Here is a 22,245-nt window from a genome sequence, read left to right as displayed (position 1 = left end):
TGTGAAAGAAAGAAGAATGGGAACTATAATGGTAAAACTGATGTAACAAAAAACGAAATACGTTATGGAATAAGTTACAAAGTGAAAGATATAATTTTTATTTTGAGATTAGACGATTATCTATGAATTTTTCGTCTTCTCTCCAGGCATAATAAAAATTGAAATTACCTACTATTGCAAGTTAATTTTCAGCGCAAATTAAAATTGTATGAATTCCGTATAAGGATTTCGAGCGGGAATGAAAATGATGTTAAATTGTCAGACACGATGAACAAGAGTAATTTTTTTGATTGGATGTTTTCAAAGAGCGTGGCATGATAATGAATTTGTCATGTAGACTATCGAGAGTGATTTGACTGATACAAAGTAGAATTGTCCTTCGATTGCGAAAATTAACAAATCAGTTGAGCGTATATATACGGTTTTATTTGAACTTTAATTGTACATATACTGCCGTCCAAAAAATTCTATGAAAAATGAAATATTATGATAAAAAAAGGGACAGGTTATTAAATTACTTTTTTCCCTGATAAACAAATCAGTACTTTTTTCCCGGAAATTGTATGGACACATAATTAAAGGTTGATATTGAATTGATAAAGTTACATTTCTTCTATATCAAAAGTACAATTATTAAATGTGCTTTGCATGAATGACACGTTTCTTAAACTATTCGGTACAATAGTTGAATTTTGTTATGTTGAATTTAAATTTTTTTCTGCCATCACCACTCCTGTTGATGTACGTTGCAAATCCGGTGTTATTTAAGCACTACTACTTGTTCCAATATTGTACAAATATTTTATTAGCTATTTCTATTCTGTGTGCCATCAACATATCTTTCAGAGACCGTTGATGACTTCCAACCGCCATGTTTTTCTAGAGTCGCAAGTCTTCCCCAGGTTCAACTAAAAGTGTAGCAGATTATCTTCGAAATGAATGAACTGTATATGATTTTCAAGCTTAAGAAATAGAAACCTTATAAAACTGCTTTTTACCCACGATACATTTTCCATTGTTACGTGCATAAAACGGGCGGAATTCCTTTACTACAGCTGAACAAACGGCCTTGTACATTCGATGTAATTTAACTGACTAATTTCATTTTTAGTTTGTTATACTCGAGTGGAATATCGCGCTTGGATATAGAAATTATACGATAACAACATTTACCAAAATAAAAATAAAGCGAGTTGTAGTAGGTTAGGTCGCTCTAATTAGAAAGATCGTTAAAACAGATGTGTATATGCAGTCGCTTACACCTATGAGACGCTGTTATTTAAAAAATCCAAGATCCTTCAATGAAAATGAAGACAGTAGTCAAAATGAGCAAATATTTTATAATACTTAAACTAGTGATTTAAAAGAGACGTAGAAAACTTTGAAACTACATTTTTTGAAGGGTTATACTGTTGAACGGCTGCGAATACGAATTGAAACTTTGTTGTTGCAATTTGTGTCGACAGTAATTTTCAATACTACTCACCAAGTTTTTCAGCACTTTTTCCAAATTCACACCATTAACAAGTCCTTTTACTTTAAGATTTTTGAATCGAACTCCGCTTGGAGAATTTGGAACAAAAGTCTTTTTCCCAGTGATGTTTTGGTGGTTATTTCTCATCATAGTGGTGACAGTATCAAATTTAATACCATTAAAATGACCCATGAGACTGTAGATACAAAAAATAATAATTATTACCCCACTCTGTTCAACTCATTTTATTAGTTAGTCTGTGGAATTTGTGATTAAATTTTCACTTTTAATTAACGTTTTATGTAGAAATTCCTCATACTTTCTGGCTTTTGATAACAATACATGATTCAATAAAGAATTAGTGAAATTTCTAATAATATGGCTTCAAGTGATCAACTTAATTTTTACATGTAACATGCTACAGATTTTTTAAATTAAGCTGGGAATCGTCATTAATAGATGACATTATAAAAATACAACAAAAATCTATTATTTCAATAAAATATGGGCTACTAATGAAAACAATGCGTTCGCGGTCGCGAAATTAGGTCGTCGCTCTGCACTCAAATGATCACGGTTTCAAGTCTGACTGGAACTTGAAGAATGCTTGAAATAATAGTTGCAGATGATGATACAGTATAAAAAGTATGTTGTCAGGTACAGGAATTCAAAGGAAATTATATATATAGAACTTTCAAATCAAATTTTGAAACTTCACTAATAGAGTGCGATACAAAAATCAAAAAAGATCTATAATTTCAACGGAAGATGGCTCTATGCTCCTAATAAAAACTGAATGAAAAAGATAAAATAAGCTGCTTTATATAATAGCATTGGCGAGATTTGATTTTTCATTGACTGTTGAATAACAACTATGTTTTGATTTATTTAAAATACGTTGACGGTCGCGGTGCTAGGTCGTCGCACTGCAGTCAAATGATCGCAGATTCAAATCTGACTGGAACTTTGAACTTTGAACAATGATGACAAAGTTTGAAAAGTATATTATGAGGTAAAGGAAAGTTGATCATACCGGAACTATTTCCTTCTAATAGCTAAAAATTATTAGAAAGTGCTAGTTCCTAAACAACCAACTTTCATTTACATTTTTATACTCATACGTTCTCGATATACTTTTTCAACGTTGACAGTATTAGCATCCATCATTTGAACATTATTAAAGACCAATTGTATCAAGATTTGTGCAAAAAAATGTTAATTCTATGTTTTGGAAAGCACGATCTGTAACTAGTTATTCCAAGTTTAGTAATATAAAAGTTTAAATTATTTATTCTAATTTATCAAATGCCAGATGCTCTGCCTCCAATCCACTGCTGTCTATCACTGATGTGTGCCTTTAAGCACATATTATTAACGGACGTAGGTGCAATTGGGTGACTGCCCAATCAATCAAAACGATTGAACATTCAACCGCGTCCAGCCTGCACTAGTTCAGAGAAAGTCAGCTTGTTTTCTATCCCCATGGCTTCTAAAAGTATTGTTGCATGCAAAGTATTTCAAGATCAGTAGTTAAGACCGAACACGTAAACCCTGTGATATTAAGTCTCTCGGGTGTTCAACTATGTCCAGTTTGCTTTCTCTGTACAAGGCTACGACCAGTCTAGACTAATAACCAGAAGAATAAGATCCTCAGAATTCAAAATGCTTTCGGCGCTTGACTAAAACGACTTATCACAATGTGCAATTTAGAGAGTCTAGAAGAATGATAGAACAAATTTTTCAAATCTTTTTTTTTTCTAATATAATAATTCGTTTCGGAAGAATAAATCGTTACAAGGAATACAGTATCGTTTTGGACTGATATTAACTGAAAAAAACTAGGGTTTTGCCGTTTGTATCAATATTTTGAACTGTTAATATCCTATAAAATTATTTTATTTCAATACAATTGCATCTAGTTCCAACACAGATACTTCGATTCACATTGACGCTTCTTACTAGCAGCATTAAATCGATCTAAAATTACATTCCAAAAAGTAGAATTTCTGTTTCTAAACGCTGCAACTTCCGTTGCAGTCCCGTAACTTCAGATCGTGTAGTCGATTTCTCATATCTGCTTTCAGCAATAAATTCCAGTGCATCAATTATTGCAGACCATTTTTTTTTCTTACGCGTAAAATGCATCATGTCGAGCAGACCAACGAGTTTAACAAAGACTCTTAATTTTTTTAATTAATACTATGCACCAAGGTTTCTCAACGTTGGGTGGATAGAGTTATATAAAATTCTTTCCATAAATTAATCTGAATTGATATTATTGTTTTCCGTGTCTGAAATTTTGGCATTTCAAAAATTTTGCCGCCCCTCAAAGCATGCCAGAAATATTACATGGCAATCATGTAAGCTACTGGTAATAATTGCTGGATATCTTGTATATCAATTTGGATTGAATCCAATGAATTAATGGTAATTTTATAGTACGTTCTAGATGGAAGTAACTCTTCATAGATGCGGATTTTCTGTATACATTTTCAATTAAGCAAATTTAAGAGAAACATCGAGGTTTCTCATAGTTCGAATGGGAGTAAGAAATTGGTTAAAAGATATGCGATATGTACTTTAAATGTAAATATATTGCTCTCATTTGACACAAAACTCAAATAAACCTAAATTATCACTGAAAACTACACACAGACACTAAATAAAATACGGACAACTGTAATTACCAACTAAATACACAAACAGCGAATAATGAACAACCAACATTGACGTATGCTAATGACAAACGATTCGTGATACGATTAAAGGGATGAAACTAATTTTATTTCAGTTTGATGAGACATGAGTTTGTAGAAAAATGCGGCAATTATTCAGACTTCATTTTGGATAGTAATAAAATGTTTTGGCTGGGGGAAAAGTAATTTTCTTTTTTCAAAATTATTAGAATGAATTTCAAACTCTTATCTATAATATATTTATGTACTTTTCTAATCAATTTTATCACATATCTGGTTAAACTATAATTTCGTGACTATAAAACAGAGCCAAGTGATTGTCACTAGCTTCTTTCGAAATCAGCTTAACACCATCATTAGAATTTTCCAAAAACTAGAATAAATGATAATACAATTGATCAACATGAAATTTTTCAAGAGTGTTTCAATTTTTGACGAAATATAGGTGGTACAGGAGTTTGGTCAAAAAAAGATCAAAACAAGAAGAATTTTCGACTGAATAGACTTCATGATAAAAAAGTGAATAGATTCAGTATCTTATGTCTATCACCTGTCCAGTATATTGGTCTGCCTGTTGATAAGTGTTTTAACTTGTTATTTTTAATTATTTCATAAAGTTGTTTACCTACCTCTAGGGGTTGTTATCTAAAATTTAATATTAGTATTGGTTTCACTTCATCGAAGCCTATCTTTCAACTTACATCTCTTACAACTAATTTTTATATACTAAGCATTTTCAAACAAGATCATTTCAACATGAAATACTTTATAAAAAATCTTATGAACGTTATCATTATTGTATTCGTTGTAGTATAATTATTCAAAGGAATCAAATATATAATATTTAAATTCGTTTTGAAATGAAGTTCAAATATCATGTTTTGGGGAGTTAAGGCCAACTTCACAGAGACAGGGCTCGTAATTAGTTTTTGTCATATCTCTACTGTTGTTACAGTTAAATTATCTTAAATGTACTATAATGGAATACGCCAAAGGTAAATTATATTAAAACACATTCTATTAACATACAACAAACACAGAGATATCCATAGAAGAGCATATTGGAACCAACGTCCGATACGTAACGTAGTTGAGGTTGGGTCCACATCCTCATGTCTCTGCATTTACAACTTACTTTAACAATAATGCTACGCTCGACATTAATTGCTAAAGTTCTGCTTTCAACGTTACCATTAGTGGAATATTACCTGTCCGCTTCTCTACTGTGCCATTCGGGCGTGAGAAATAACGGACGGTTCCATAGGAGTGTTTTATAATGGAATATATTATGTTAAAGTTGAATGTCACAATTGATTTTCAATATAAGGAATATGATAAAGCGTGTCCACTGCTTTTTTGTGATTAATACAAAAAATTAGAAACACTTGTCTTGTTATTCCGATGGAAACAGATGTTTTTCCATAAAAGTGCGTCATATATTCCTGTCAAATTATTTGTTGCGTCTTCGATTGCTATTTACAAATACTATGGCATTTTCTCTCAGAGTTGCGTCCCATTCATCGTGGAGACGACTTGCACATTTTTCACAAATTTTGGTTTTCAATATATACATACAATATTGTGGAGAAATTTAAATAGATAAATTTTACTGAGGTGCTTTGTCGTCTATTCCGCTGCGACCTTCTCATATCTATTTTGGTCTACGAAATCCAAATTTCCACATTCTCTAGCTTTATTGATTCAGTCCATTAGCTAGGGGTATTAATCTCTTACGAAGTTCTTTGCCATTCAATTTCCTAAATCTAGTATCGCTTGTTCAACTATCACAGTAACATAGTATGTAGTCTGCTACCTTTTATAATCGACAGATTCTACACAAAGTCTCCTTTCAAGATTATAATTCCCTGTTATCAGACCTACAACACTTTTGCCGGTTTTTACTTATCATTTCTACCGTGGAATTTTACGATTGTTGAAATATGAACAATGTTTTGGTGGTCACTTTAGTTTTTTGTACAACACTGCAGAAGGGTTTTTGACCATCAAAAGGCATTAACGCAGTTTTTTTGCCATATCTTTGCCCTTTATGACCACAGTGCCCTGCAACCCAGGCTAACGTGACTTCATTACTGTAAAGCGCACACACAATCACGTATCAATTTAGAATTAACCACTACAAAATCGAGAATTGAGTGATATGATCTCTCCTACATTTTGATTTCTTATTTCAGCTCCACTACTTTTGCTCCAAGCCTTCAACGTCTTTGTGTGATTCTTTTACCAGGTTGTTTCTACCTGTATAGATGTACCTTAGTCTTATTTACCTAAATATGTTGTTAATCTATGTTTTGTGATTTTTACATCAATACCTTGCCATTTCAATGTCCTTTTTCAGTACCACGAATAGCTTCCTGTAGTCTGTACTTTGTATCCGACGTATGTGCTACCGATGATCTAGTCCATTCTGAAAAGATCTGTGTAGGTGGTAGCTTGTTTAATAGCTTTTAGTTCCCATTTCATGAGTTATGAACTACACCTGTATAAAACTCTTTAAGGATTGAGTCCCCAGCTCGTACCAAATATTCTGACTTAGCGATAGCTTTCTATATGGTTTTGAGTAAGTAACCTTTCATTATAAATTTTAGATCGAAATATTCCCCAAGGTAATTTATAAATTGGAAAATGCAATCTTGGTTGACACCAATGCTTTTAACTGGTAGTGTCCGTTCGTTGGTGAAGTAAAGTAAACATGTGTTTTCTAAGCACTGATTATACATCTATCTTGTTGTCTATCTACGCCACGTCACAATATTTAGGGTTTTCTCCATTCCGCCTCAGCTAACTTTTCTCTTAAACCAATAACTATGTGTATCCTAGGTGGTAAAAATCCGATGTAGATAGTTTAGTGTAGAGTTTGTCTACCAAGATTGACCAGAACAGTTCAGTGACAGTACTCATAGGCAACGGCTTTTGTTAGTGGCTTGTTCTGAAGAAGTTTCTACTATATTTTTTTGGGTAGTTCTCTATTAATCATCATATCACAGTTAGTGTGCCACTGCGTTGATTTGTGAGCCGATAGTGGCATTATTGAATTCTTTCTTGATATCCAGGAAAGTAGCTGTTATTTTTGACATCAGTCTGCACAAATCTTTCAGCAGAGAGTTTGAAGATATGCTTGTTCTCTAATATACACATTCGATGGTTGAATACTGCCATAAGACGCATTTTTCCCAATTAATGTTAACTCAATCCTGCACTTTTCAATCGTGACCATTTTAAGCCAGCATAGCTTCAAAATGATCATACTCTTTCAATACTAACCAAGATTGCACATTCTCTGCTTAGACCTGATTCCATTACCAACTAATATCGATTTATGGAGAGTAAAGATAGAAAAAAACTTCTGGAATCATCTGGAAGCTTATATTCCACAACAACAAAAAATATATCCCACACTTGAATAAAGATAAAGTTACCTTGTTCCTTCTCTAACTTCGATATTTTTGAATTTCTTGTTTCCCCCTATTTTAAAACTGCCTTTGTTCAACACAGCATTCTGAAGATAATGTAGTACATCAACTCCCTGTATTTTTGCGGTCAGAGCTGCTTCCCCTTCTGGACGTAGAACGTCTACATTAAGGTTTTCGAACGTCTTGGTGCCGGTAATCAAATTCGGCCTGTCGTATCTCATCACCTCTGAATCTAGATTCAATTTGTTCACAAGATAATTCCCCTCCAAGTCTGAAACAAAAAAGAAATGTTGGTATAAATAGAGGGTGGAGCGCAATTTCAGAATAATATGAAATTGTGGGCGTTGTTCTTAATAAAACTAATATCTTTGGATGCAAAAACAGATTATGGGTCTTTGTTCTCCGGAAATACGTTCATGTCAGTAGGTAATAAACCAAAATGGTCCAAACTACTATATATCATTTCAATACGAGTCACAAAATTAATTTCATATTAAAATGATCACTATCCAACCCAGAACTAGTGTTGAATTCTAAGATGAATTTTTTTGTATTAAGGAAAAGTAGAAGTCGCATAATTTGTTCTGCATGTAATTGATTATAAACACAAAATATGTCAAGGAATTGACGTTGATTTGGCCCAAGTATACTTCAAAATCACGCGCGGTGCTGCTTACCGCCGCATTTAACTTAGTTTTTATGAAAACACTTTGGAAACGTTAATTTTATGCTTTATTATTTAAACTTCTGTAGGCTGTAGTGTTGGAAAAGACGTGGCTTGGTAACTGATTCTACGGGTTTGCACTTCTCCAAAAAAAGAACTCCCAATGTGCGAGCAATATTCCATGTATGGTCGAATCTGGGTCTTGCAGAGGATTAGAAGCTGTTGCGGAGTATATAGCTTTCTGGTCTTAAAGAGGGCTCCAAGTTTTTGTTAAGCTGCCTTGGCTAAATTGGCCACGCGACTATGCCAGGAGATATTGCTGATATTTTATATCTAGACAGGATCAAATACTGAGCTACAGTATGTATCTACGTAAAAATAGCAGCCAGAGCATTTGCTGCATTAAATTCAATTGATGGTGGTGATATGCTGCAGGATTCTTTTCGAACTTCTAAAGAGTCATAAGTAGAATTAGGAGTTTACTAAGAAAATACAAACAAAAACAGTATAGAAATCAACAAAGGACATTTTTGGGAGTTTAAGGTCCGCCAAAAACGAAGAGAATCCTCTTTTGAACTAAGAAGTCTGTTGCATTTTGTTGAAAGGTATATTTGGACAATATAAAACGATCGATGAATACCAAAACACATAGTCAATTTCTGCCTGGGAAAAACAGCTACTTATTGCCACAACAACTGATAGCAGTAGATTATGGAGAGGTTATTGGAATTAAAAAAGACACGAACAATTGTAACAGATAACGCAAAACTCATATGAACCCAAGAAAAAACTTTCTTATCTTCTGCTTCGGCTGCTAGCGACGTCTTACGAATAAATCCCGGAAAAACAGCTTGCCTGATTTCCTCCTCATTGATAGTTGGTGTTTCAGGTTTTCTGCACTTTTCCTGTAACCTAGTGAACCCTTTTATCAGTCAAATAACTGACGACAGGAAATAATTCAGTCCAAAATGTCTTTGGTTTGGTGAGTCATTTGTTTATTCCCATTACTTGTTTGCTTGAGTTTTTATCCCTTGCGTGGTGATAGGTGAACACACACAATGAATTTTCTTATATCAGGGCCTTTCCTAAAATTAACCATATCCTACATTAAAATGTCCCTGTACTCAGCCAGAATCAATCGGAGTAGCAAGCAACTTCTGAAGATGCCCACTACTCGAGTAAGTTGCAGAAGAAGCAATCAGTTTTCCAAAGATACGCAATTGGAAGAGGACAGCTCTGGACAAGAACAACTGGGGAAGCTCTGATCTTGTTCCTAACGATTTATACGTTATCTTGTACCTCAATAAATTCCCATCCATTGCTAAGTATTATGGCAAGAGCTGAAGGCTTCTGTTATACGCTGGTTCTATTCACAGGCGACAGATGGATACAAAAGTTGATCCTATTGTACAAGTGTCTCATTTCTAATAGTGGTTATGTTTAAAAATAGCTGTATTATGTCACTAAATATGTTCTTGGAAGTGGCACTTTCTTTGATAGGGAAAACTCACTTTCCGGATGTTCTTCGTATTTCCGGAATTTCCGAGAAAAAAATATAAATACTTAAATCGGTTGAAAAAAAGTGTAAAATAGGAAACATTCCAGTAGAAGACCTGTGTAGCTTCGGTATTTAAAATTTTCAGAATGACCCTCGTATTTTAATGATATATAATTAATCGGCAATCACAATATAATTCTGTTTGTGAAGTTATTTCATGCCCCCTCTAAGTAAAATGGATTCTTCTATTTCTGGAACACTAACTTCCATTTCTATCGTACATTTTCAGAGAAATTAAAAATTTTATCACTGTCATCCTTAGTCATGTGACTGATGACCGGAAAACAATGTTTGTAGCTGAACAAAAGGCTCATTTAGGAATGAAAAACATATTCTTTCCTTTGTCGTTTGGTATTTTCTTGTAATCTAACTGACAATAAAAACATCTGCTGCCGAGAAAATTGTGTCAGTAAAACATCGATCTACTAACACGTATTCATACCAGGAAATTTATTTGATATAATGATTATCAGTATAAGAATACAATATTGTTATATATCATGAAAAATCGGTCGATAAATAACTTAAACGATTGTTCATCTTATCAATACTTACGTTTTACTGATATTTCTTCAAAATAAGGCATATTCTCAAACAACTGTGATCTATGTAGGAGGGTATTTTTCAAAAACTTGTCTAAATTAATACCATTCACTAGACCACCTACGGCAACCATCGGGGAAACAACCTCTTCTTTGAATATAGTTTCGTTCAGCAGTTCAATATGTGCAACGATTTTCTGATCTTTACTTTTACTCAGATAGTTATTAGACAGATAATCCAAGTTCACGTCATTCAAAAGACCCTGTAAATTGAGAGTAGTAGACATTATGATTTATATTTTTGACCAAATATTCGAAAGATATCTCATTATTAATTCGTACATGTTTTTACTGGAGATAATAACTGCAAAATATTCAAATCGTAGTTTTTATCTCATTTGAAGAGACTGGAATGAAACATACATATAAATGAAACAAAGCAAGTGTTATCCACGGTCTTGCATACAGGTCTGGAATCAAAAGTAGCGGAGTGGGTACATTTCACGGGCGCTGAATTAATTCACTTAATAATAATGATTATTTTCATTTCTTTAAGTAATGAATTGTTATGAATATATAACATAATTGTAGGTATGTAATTATATAAATATGCTCAAATTCTAACTCATGAAAAACCTAACACTTTATAACCTGATACTTCTTAACAAACTAACTGACCTGGCGAACTCTGTTCCGCCTTAAAGGCTATAAATAAGCCGATTTTCGAATTTACTAAGTTAATTTTTTTATTATGTCCGCTCCTAGCTCCTCTCCAACTCAACCGATTTAAATGTTAAAAAGCTCAAAAGACAGAGGCTGTTTCAGCGAGTGTTCTTAAACCAAAACGAACTCTGTAGCTATATTAGAACCTGAAATATAGATCTTTGAATGTAGAAAAATTGCCAAAAACCTACAAAAATCAATAACTCCACATTGAATGTCCGCGCCTAGCTCCTCTCCAACTCAACCGATTTAAATGGTCAAATGCTCAAAAGAAAGAGGGTATTTCAGCGAGTGTTCTTAAACCAAAACGAAGTCTCTATCTTGAATAGAACCTGAGATATTGAGGATAGAACGTATGTATGTGAAAAACTCCCATTAGTAATGTACAGGGGGAAATCACATTTCAATATAACTTGAGAATGGTGAAAATTAGATGAAATCCGATGGTTGATGGCTGATCTGTGCATCAATACCTTTAATTGAAAAAAAAATTAAGCAAATCGGTTGGGTAGAACGCCTAAACGGACTCGGAATGGAAATCATCAATTTTTTTAATATATAAGATTCGCCGAATTTAGGTTATATGATTTTTCTCAAACTTCTCATTCCTACCTCATTATGGTCTCACATATCGTGTGCCCTACCTACGTCCAATTTTACCATCTCCAGAAAACAGCGCCACGCCATGGCTAATTCAAATAATTAGAATATAGACAACTAGAGAACTAAGCCTTCATGTATTTTGGGTAAATTGGTTTCAGATCTGTATGTGAGATCGCGGTTTATTGCACTTATAACAAACATTTTCAGTCACCCTTACATATGGATTTAGGGGTAATCACAAACATATTTATAAATCAAATTCATCGTACAAAGTAATACTCGCACTCACATTTGTCACAGTCCAGAAGAAGATTGTGAAGCGAGGTGATTGCAGGTCTGTTTATCATTGGGGGAGATAATTTTAGACAACGAAAATTCTCATAAATTAATAATTTTTTTAACCAAAATAGTTTTACTGCCAATGGTGTTCGGTGTCTTCCCCAAACTGTCGATACCGAAGCGAAGGCAATTCCCATTACGTAATTGTATCAAGAAGGCAATGTTTCAAAAAATTGAATGTCATACGAGCTAGAAATCAACGGATCTTTCTGTACTGAAGGAACGTTGAATCAACATACTCAGTTAACAATTCTATAAATATTTATTGAAGAACTACCCATTCTAAACTAGGAATACTGATGGAGTAAATAATCAGTGTTCTTACAATAAGGGATTGAAATATTGAAAAAAAGATGAACTTGAGAACGAATATAGGCAGGTTTTCGACAAATCCGAAAACATATTGAAAAATGCGTAGATTAATGGAGGCTAACATTTAATTTAAGACTTTTTATTCAAATTGATTTTAATTTAAGTAGTCAAAGAGATAAAAATACAAGATAGAAAAGCTATATCAATGATAAATGGAAAATTATGGGACCAAACAATATGAAAGCCAACAAACTACCAATATATAAGACGATCCTTGAAAGCCTTGAAAAAACGGCAGTGAAGTGTGGCAGATTAAGAAGTCTACGGGAAAATGCTAAAACCGGCCAAAAAAGACTTCTGGAATCAACATACTCAGACTAGGAATACTGATGGTCTAAATAATCGGTGTTCTTACAATAAAGGATTCTAATATGTAGAACAAATTTTGAATGATATTGGAATATTGAGAAAGAGAGGAACTTGATAACGAATATAGGCAGGTTTTCGACAAATCCGAAAACATATTGAAAAATGCGTAGATTAATGGAGGCTAACATTTAATTTAAGACTTTTTAATCAAGTTGAAGAAGTATTGCGGCCATAAAAGACTTCTGGAGAAAGAGAAAAAAATCTCGGAGGATCCGAATGAGAAATGAAAGTATGGGTACGTCAGACACGCATTAAGCGATGAAATCAAAACCAAACCAATAATCTGGTGTGGTTATGTACAAAAAATACCTAAATAGGTCCTAAACTGGATACCAAAAGAGAAAAGGAGAAGAGGAAGACCACGAAGCAGCTACAGAGCGGGAATATATAAAGAAATGCGAGAGATCTAACAGAACACCTACTGCAGAATAGATATAGATGGCGGTTAGAGGTCAGAAGACGTCGTAGAACATATTATTAGGATTTTTTAATATAAGAGAAATTGAAAATTATAATTGACTACAGATTTGGTATACGGGGCTAAGATGTTCATTGTAAAAAGAGGTTTTCATTTTTTTATTTTATCAAGCAGTGCTGAACCTCAGAAAATAGAAAACATTTATCCCTTAGAAGAGTCTTTTCACATATCTGGGGACAAATTGTATATAAATGAATATAACAAACTACGGTCTGAGTAAATAGAACTTACTTCTACTGTTAAAACATCTCTCAATACGACATTATTATTGAAAGCAATGTTTCCAGATAAAGACGCAGGATAATCGGTAAACCAAATCTTATTTTCCAGATATGATGCATTGAGTCCATTAAATATCTTTATTCGTGGTCCTTTTGTGAAGTGAACGTTTCCTGTAAATAGAATAGGCTATGTAAATATAACTTCACCGACTAGATTGTAATTTAGAAAGTGTTCAATCTAGAATGAAAGCGACAACCCATTTACGTAAAATCTGTTCGGAAATACACCTTTATCAATAACCTAGATATAGGATGGAACAAAAAATAACTTCCTTCCACTATTTAATTTTTCCTTATAAATTGTCTTCATTTTTGAATTCTTTCCCTTTCCCCAATCATCACTAGTAATTTGTTATGTATAATGAGGGAAGTATCTAAGCGCAAATACAGTATTTTTTATTTAAAACGCACGTAATGAGTCGTATTGTTTGCGTTTATTCGTGATTGTAGTTGAAACCACCACTACACTTCTGAAACAAACAGTCAGGAAAGTGGATTGCAAAAGGAGAACCTGCTCCAAAAAAGGCAAAGACCGTCTCTTTCAAATGATTGCGACCGTTTTTTGGGATAGTTATGGAAAACTAAAATGTTTTTCCATCAGGATAACGCACCTTCTCACGCTTCGGTGAGTATTTACCAGATCTGGCTCGTAGTGACTTTTTCTTTTTCGTAACCTCAAAGTTTGACTTGTAGGAAAGAGATTTCCGTCAGACGAAGATGCATATCTCCTTTTTGAGAAAAAATACAGAAACTATAATTTAGGAGGGTTAAAAAGATGAAATAGCTACTAGAAAAAGTGCATAGACTATATTTCAATTTACTCCATAGCGGATATTACATCTAATTATTAGAATGAAAAAGTGTCTATATGATCAACCTTTCTCTACATTCTCGTACCTACGTAGTGCGACCCTTAAGACATTGAGCTCATGAAATGAATAAAGTGACAGGTATCAACAAGCTTAACACAAAATTCCATCTATCCATCCGCTTCGATCAATTCTACTATAGTTCGAACGAGGACTCAGTCAAAAAGTCTCAAACTGAGTTTTGCGCTATTATAACATTTTTGACTATAGAAGGATTAACAGCAACACAAAACATGAACAGAATGGAGGCTGTTTGTGATGATTTGTGTCTATCATTTTTAACAACTAAAAAGATGTTTCGCTGAAGACCAGAATAATTAGAAGATGGCTCAAGTGTGGAAGGTGCGGGGACTACTCTAGAAAACAATAAATTAATTGAAGGAATAATGACTGACGCTTAAAAACTAAAGGAATTGCAGCACAGACTGGCATTTTCAAAACAAGTGTTCTAAGAATCGTACAATAGCTTTTAAATATGACAAGAATAAGGTGGATTCTCTACCGCGAGAACCAAGAAAGTTTAATTGCGATCAATTGTAATGGGTGATGAAACTATAGTCTTTTACCATGATTCCATATCTAAAAGAGATTCCATGGAGGACGTCGGAGAGAAGAACCTGTGCCATAAAAGCAACAGTCACGAAAAGCACCTAAAACTGCAATATTATAGGACTGCGATGGTATCCCTTTGATTGGTTTTAAGAAATCAAATACAACCATGAACGCAGCATATTACTTTGAGTTAAGGCAGTTAGGCATTTACGTAAAATATATATTTTACGCTTGTTTCATTACAATGCTCCACTCTATAATGCTTCACTTTCCAAGGCTTATCTGCTGTGACTCCATAGAACACACATCATATAGCCTTGACCTGTCCCGTCCGACTATTTTTCGTTCGCAAAGCTGAAATCTAAAGATGCAGCTTTAGTCAGACGTTCTAAAAAGTGTGTGGAAATGAAAGAAAAATAACCATAGTTCTTTTTATTTATAAACTATCCTTCTATGTTAGTTTCAGAACTCATATACCGCACTGAGTTTATGTTCACAATATACTTTTCCAACAGTTTCATCATCAGCATCTATTATTTAAATTATTCTTTGAGACCAATTGTTTCAAAATTCACAACAAAAATTTGATTTTCGATTTGTTATTTCTTTTTCGGTGTACTCTAGAGTTTAATTTTCTAAAAAAACATTGATCTCATTTTGTCTAGATTTGAATGAATTTAAAAAACATTTCTCTACAGCATGAAGGAAAATATATGCATTCTGAATTTTCTCAAAAAACTTTTAAAACAATCATTGATGAAAATTATTTATTCCTATTCAATATTTGTTGACTTACCTCGCATACGACTGAAAAAATAATATCTGATAGTTTTATTATTTTTTATATTTATGATTTAATTTATTTGTTTGATAAACGCAACATAATGAAATAGTATATTACACTATAAATTACGGGTGTAATTACGCATGGGAAATTTTATCCTCCCGCTGTTATGGAGGACGTGCGTGTACTTTCTACAGGGAGTAAATGTTGAACTTTCGTCCCTGCTACTAGGGACGAAAGAACGTACTTTCGTCCGAGGTATAAAGAAAAAATATAAACATATTGTTATAAAGTACTTAAACGATATTGAACTTAACGAGTTTTCCAATAATGATGTTCGTTACTTCGTTCGATGCAACAAAAGATATCCTCAACTATAAATTTATATATCGATTTTCCATGTTTCCCAAATTGACATTTAAGTACGCCGAAAACACCCCAGAAAAATTCAAATTGCAGTTGTCGCGGTTACAGCGGGTAAAGCAATATGTAAAATCCAATTAATTTCTTTTCAGGAAATACTCGATTTGTCAAGGGCTTCGCGTCTGACCAATTAATGATTTGAATGTAGAAGAAATAAATGCAACATCTGCTTTCAGATCGATATTAAGTATACACATAAATTTTCCAGTTAGTCAATGATTGTATCCGAATTGATTCTGAAATATATGGAATAAAGTTTCAATATCACTACGAGATTCCACTGAGGTGCAAACTTCGAGATTAGAGAGACCCTAATCCTTTTACAAAATAGAATGTTTTGTTTATTTCCGCGAATTTTGTAGTTGATAATATACACTTAAGTTATAGTGGTAAGATTAGTATCTAAAGATTTTGCGTCATGAGTAGTTCAAAGTTTTCAGATAAAAAAGTATCAGAGCTGGAAAAAAACCTTTGCGTATTTTGGAATGCCTTTGGCTTAAAATGAAAAGTGTTGAGCTCCTAATTGTGTTTGTAAATCATATGGGTACTAATAAATATTATGTGAAAGTGGTAAGCGGTGTGCCTTTAAATTTGTATTACCGCCCATTTGGCAGGAATCACGGAATCAACTCGAAGTCTGTTATTTTTGTAGCGTTAACATAAACGGCATAAACACTGAAAATCGAACTATATGGCAGTATCCAAGTGCTCGTTGTGCTCAACGTCCAGTACAGCTCTCACCCTACTCTTCAGTGTCTTAAAATATATCTTAACCTTTAGAATAAGACATTGTAAGACCAAGGTGTGTCAAATAAGTCAAAATACTTCTTCCAAAAGGAGTTGGATAATGTTTCCAATATATCTAATGTAGATCCAGAATTGTTAACATATAGACTCAACGAAAAAATTGGCTTCCCTCAAACACTAAATTTTTATCGTGAAAGAATTACGGCGTGGCCGAAAAAACGGTATTACCTTTTTTTCGAATATCAAAGACGTACTGATAAAAAAGGGGCTTGAAACAATGTCAACCAAACGACTGGCGTTTATTCATTGACAGCTTTAAACTTAGCCTGAAATATATTCTATTACATAATGGAAATAAACACTAACCCAAGCATTTCTTTTGATTTCTGCTGGTGCATTCAAAATGGCATAAAATCGGAAAAACGTTAAGTTCTCTCGCTCAGCACGCGATGAACTATTTACCACACAACAATAATATGCTATTTTTGAATTAATTTTCCTGAGATTAAAGATATAATAATTAAAACCTTGTAAATGTTTACAAATGTAACAAACCAAACTGTCCGAACTGTCAATGACGTCATTCGGGAATGGTCCATACTACTGTTATGTTATACATGTTATGGTATGAGCTCCTAAAATCTTACCAGAAAGCAAAATCGAAAAAAAATTATTTTTCTTCAACTCCTTCTATCTTGAATACAGACGGCGTTAAGAAAATTTTTTATTAAGCATTTCCATATTTTCCAGTTTTGTACCTATCCTAAAGTCACCCTTATTTTTATAATACTCTGTATATTTAAAAAAATATCTTTCATCAGACGTTTTTTCTATCTTCTTATAATTTCTATAAAAAATATTATGATATTCTTGTTAACTGCAGTTAACATAAAGTTTGGAATTGAAGTTTGAAGCGATTCGTAAAGTTTCCGTAGAGAATACACAGTTTTCCGATGCCAACTTCTATAAAAAGTATAATAGAATGTATATAAAGTTTGTTGCACTATTAGTTTTCTCAAATCCAGTTTAATTGTTTGTGATTCTGGTTAAAAGACTACTTCGCACAACATGCCAAAATAAACTTGATGATGTTTATTATCGTTATCAACTTTATTACTGCTTATAGAAAGGTAAATTTTCAATGGAATTGTATGGTTATGACAACATTCAAAAATATGTCATTCAAAATACAGTAACAGCAAATTTTGTAATAATTTTTATTAATAACGTCATATCATTTATAATGTTAGAGTTATAAATAAGTTCGTGGTGTCTAGGGTATTATTTAGAATAAAACAGTCGGTAGGTTAGATGAAAAGTTTGTGTCACCAAAAAAACCGTTAACGATATAAAGTTTGAAACAAAAGAACTATGAAATATGAACGTAAAGAAATAAAATAATAGTATATTCCTACATCTAAGTTTCAGATTTAAGCTATCCGTCGTCTTTGAGTTTTTAAACAAAATATCTCTTTTCTGGAAACCGTATGGCTTTCGGATTTACAAAATAGCTTAAAAGATCGGTGCTTACGTTTTCTAAGCAACTTACTCTCACGCAGGGATGTCAGATCGCTAGAAGCTAAAATCGTGGGATTCGTAGTTAGAAAATTGTGGGAAACCGTGAAATTTTCAAATAAAGATGCTGGAGAGAAAATAACAAGTAGAAAACACAAGTAGGTAATATTATATAAGAATGTAACAAAGCATAGATTAATTCAGTCCGAATCTGTACCACTTTTTTGGGATTATTGCTGCAAAACTCAATTTATTTGTTATATCTGTGGACTTAGTGAAGTTGTACCAGTTACTGCTATATACTGAAACTAATCATTTTGTTGTGGTTTTAAGGGGATTCGTCAGTTGAGAATTGTTAAGATTTTCTTGTGAAAACACTCTTTTGGTATTAGCGCTGGAATGCAGTAAACTTCCATCTTCTGGCGATCGTCAATATTTCGCACCGTAAAATATAGATAACAATCACATTTCGGGAAATATTATGATGCAATATGATCCTATTTCTATTATTGAATCGAGAAACGGCATTTCCTGTGTGATCAGCATTATTTGATTTTTGTCAGACGTTTTAATCATAGATCGCTTCATATTTCATACTGCATCGATGATACTGAATTTTTCTAATTGTACAGATAACGAAATACTTTCAGTTTTGCTTATGGATATCATATGTATATTTTAAAAATAAAAAAAAAAGTAAAAATAAGAACAAATATTGTGAGATGTGAGATTGAACATTGAATCGTGAGATTTCACGATAATCGTGAGATCAGGCATCCCTGGAGTCTCGCGCGCTTTTCGTATATTATATGACTTCTCTTGAAATGGATTCTTCGCGATGTCGTCGACTGTCACAGACATTATTTTGTGTAATTAGTTAAATAGAGATGATAGAAAACCACAAACGATAACAAAGTGAAAGAAATTAACAAATTGAGAAAAATAATTTCCCATTTGTGCAACTGACTGGACTATTTTCATTTATATTTTGATGATATCACGTTAAATTTTAAATAAAATCACTTAAAACATGTTATTAGTAACAATGTATTAGTTGATATTAATTTTTCTCTATCCATATTGAGAAAACATTTGACTGCTGAATAAAAATAAGGGTCATTCGAGTCAGGTTTTTTAATATGAAGTAGCGATCACTATTATGTAAATTTATCAACTTTCATGACCATAACAGACCTGAGATTCATCAAGAAGTGTCAACAATGAATTGAGGTTTAGAAAAAAAGTGTTGATCAGTAGTGCAATAAAATACTAGTGATGTGCACGATATGGTCACATTAATTGCTGACATTTCTAGATGATCTGGTGAATATCCAACTTACATTCACTCATCAAACAACGGCGTCCACTTTTGGTTGTTTTAAGGAGGATCTTTTAGAAGGCTTGTGGGTACTACGGCTCTTGACCGCCAACTTGACCATGAATTATTCGACAAAAGCTGGGTAAAGATGTGGAAGGTTGAATCATTGTCCACCATAGTGGATCGTTTCTCAATATAAGCTTTTTTCTTATATTGAGAATCATATAATGATTTTATATGCTGTTCATATCTGTATTCTACACGAGAACCGAACATATTGGTAGGTAATAATATATCGGGGCATCTTGAAACTGTCAAATTCCATACGTGTATACATAGTTTCAAAGAACAAATTTTCGCTTCTTGAGCTTGAGACAATAATCCTGATATATTTCAAACTCCTCGATTACTCTCAGAACTTCCATGCTTTTTTGCATTTCCTTGTTGAATATGATCAATTAATTTAGTTTTGTGAATTAGCACGGCTCTAAGAAGCTTCAATCTTCGAATACAAATGAATAAATAAAAGGCTGAAAAAGCCCAGTCAGTTTCTAATAAAAATAATTCATCATTTAAGAAAATTTCAAATTCAACTTAATTATTCTTCTAGAACACAAAGAACCCATTTCGGTTCTGTTGCCAGTGTCTATCTTTCTGTGTATTTAAAATTTAAATTTCAGATGTGGGATCTGATGAAAGCAAAAGAAACGAGCAGATACAGAAAATCGGTTTGGAATAGAGTGAAACTTTTACGGCAGAATTGGAGTAAGTTTCGATCAGAAAAAATTCGTTTAAATGTTAAATAGTCCGATTGCCTCTTAGTAGAATCGAGTCATTTTGGTCTGATATCGATTTCGTAAATTACCCCAATGTAGACCCTCACTCGGATATATTTATCTAAGGGTTACGCTTCAGTTGAAAATTCAATTGAAACAAATTCAACTTAAAAGAATACGAATTTGCTGCTTTCAAATAAATCGTTTATAACAATAATGAAAATAATCCGTACAAACTTATTAATATGAGAATTAGTTTGATTTTAATAAAGGAAAACCACAAACAGCATACACAACGTCGAATAGAGCGAATAGAGGGCAAAGAACAATTACCAGAACCCTTCGCAAAGAGAGGTCGATTCGAGTGGAAAGTCTTGTTGTGTGTCTGGTGGAATTATGAAGGTTGAGTGTACTTCGAAATCATTCCAGGTGGTGGAGCTATCAATGTCGACGTATATAGTAGAAATCTGATGCGACTATATGAGGTTATATTGGAGAAGTATCCAGGTTCAGTTAACCGAAAGCGGATTCTCTTACAAGAAGACAATACTACACCACATAGTGCAAAAGTTGATCGGAATAAGATCGAAAAAATTGGTGGTTTTGAGCTCCTACTACATCTGGCACTTAGTCCAGACCTTGGGAGCGAGATAGATATGCTTTATTGCCAAAAAATTGTTCACAAAAGCTGAATTAATATTTATTTATATCCATTGGGAAATTCTTGCGCAGGAAAAATTTCAATTCAAAAGAGATCTTAAAAATGCAATGAGGCAGTTTTTTGCACCTAAGCCCAAAGAAAGGTTTCATCAAGTTCTCAAAGAACTTACTGAATGTTAGGTTAAAACCATAATATAATTATTGGAACTCGACATTATTGATAAGACACCCTCTATATTTCAAAATCTACAATATTTGTCAAATATATTTTTTTTAAACTTATTGGCTACTTTGAAAGTCCAAAAAACTCAAAATTTTAACCTTGAGTAACTTTTTTAGTATACATAGGACCGAAATAAACTTCTGGAAAATTATTTATTTTAGTAAACTCAAGGTCCTCCTCTAAAATTGAACAATGAAAATTTTTATTATTTGAAATATCTATTCGTGTGACCTATCCAAGAACTAGATTTTTGAACATGTTTAATTTCGAATGTCCCTTGCATCCCAGTGTACGAGGGGGGTACCCAAAAATAACCGGAATTATTTTTTAAATGCTATATATTTACAAAACAACCTTATCCCCTTCAAAATACTCTCCATTACAAGTACTACATTTGTCCCAACGGTGCTTCCACTGTTCGAAACATTGTTTGAACTCATCTTTAGAGATGGCTGCAAGCTCCTGTCTCGTTCTTTTCTTTATGTTTCCAATGGTTTCAAATCGCCGTGCTTTTATGTTCCTTTTCATGCGTGGAAAAGTCGCACGGAACCAGGTCAGGCGAGTAAGGTGAGTGGGGCAGCGGAATCATGTTATTTTTAACCAAAAACTGGCTAAAAATGATGGCTATGTGTGCAGGTGCGTTGTCATAGTGGAAGAACCAGTCATCTATTTGCTGAACCGAGCTCCAAGATATTCCATTGATTCCAGACAGTTGATCAATTGTCTGTCGACGGTCTGTGCGCACAAGTTCTCGAATTCTTTCAACATTTTTATCGATTCGGGCAGTTGATGGACGTCCAGAGCGAGGTTTGTCATCAATCGACATGTCGCCATTTTAAATCGAGAAA

The 22,245-nt window shown here is 33.3% G+C and overlaps 2 protein-coding genes across 3 annotated transcripts in view; one reads left to right on the top strand and one right to left on the bottom strand.

Annotated features, from left to right (window-relative positions):
• Window positions 1–22,245, bottom strand: part of LOC130446041 (uncharacterized) — a 127,876-nt gene that overhangs the window by 25,197 nt on the left and 80,434 nt on the right. For both annotated transcript variants that reach the window (XM_056782032.1, XM_056782031.1), the window contains 4 exons: window positions 13,481–13,641; window positions 10,379–10,628; window positions 7,608–7,872; window positions 1,487–1,670 (listed from right to left, as the gene is read on the bottom strand). In XM_056782032.1, the coding sequence (XP_056638010.1) occupies window positions 1,487–1,670; window positions 7,608–7,872; window positions 10,379–10,628; window positions 13,481–13,641 (860 nt within the window). The remainder of the gene's footprint in view (window positions 1–1,486; window positions 1,671–7,607; window positions 7,873–10,378; window positions 10,629–13,480; window positions 13,642–22,245) is intronic.
• Window positions 1–22,245, top strand: part of LOC130446042 (RWD domain-containing protein 2A) — a 118,228-nt gene that overhangs the window by 26,547 nt on the left and 69,436 nt on the right. The gene's annotated exons all lie outside the window — the stretch shown is intronic.

Source organism: Diorhabda sublineata, chromosome 6 (assembly GCF_026230105.1).
Source record: "Diorhabda sublineata isolate icDioSubl1.1 chromosome 6, icDioSubl1.1, whole genome shotgun sequence".
Classification (NCBI taxonomy): domain Eukaryota; kingdom Metazoa; phylum Arthropoda; class Insecta; order Coleoptera; family Chrysomelidae; genus Diorhabda; species Diorhabda sublineata.
The sequence above is the reverse complement of the archived record's forward strand: the minus strand, read 5'-3'. Positions and strand labels throughout refer to the sequence as shown.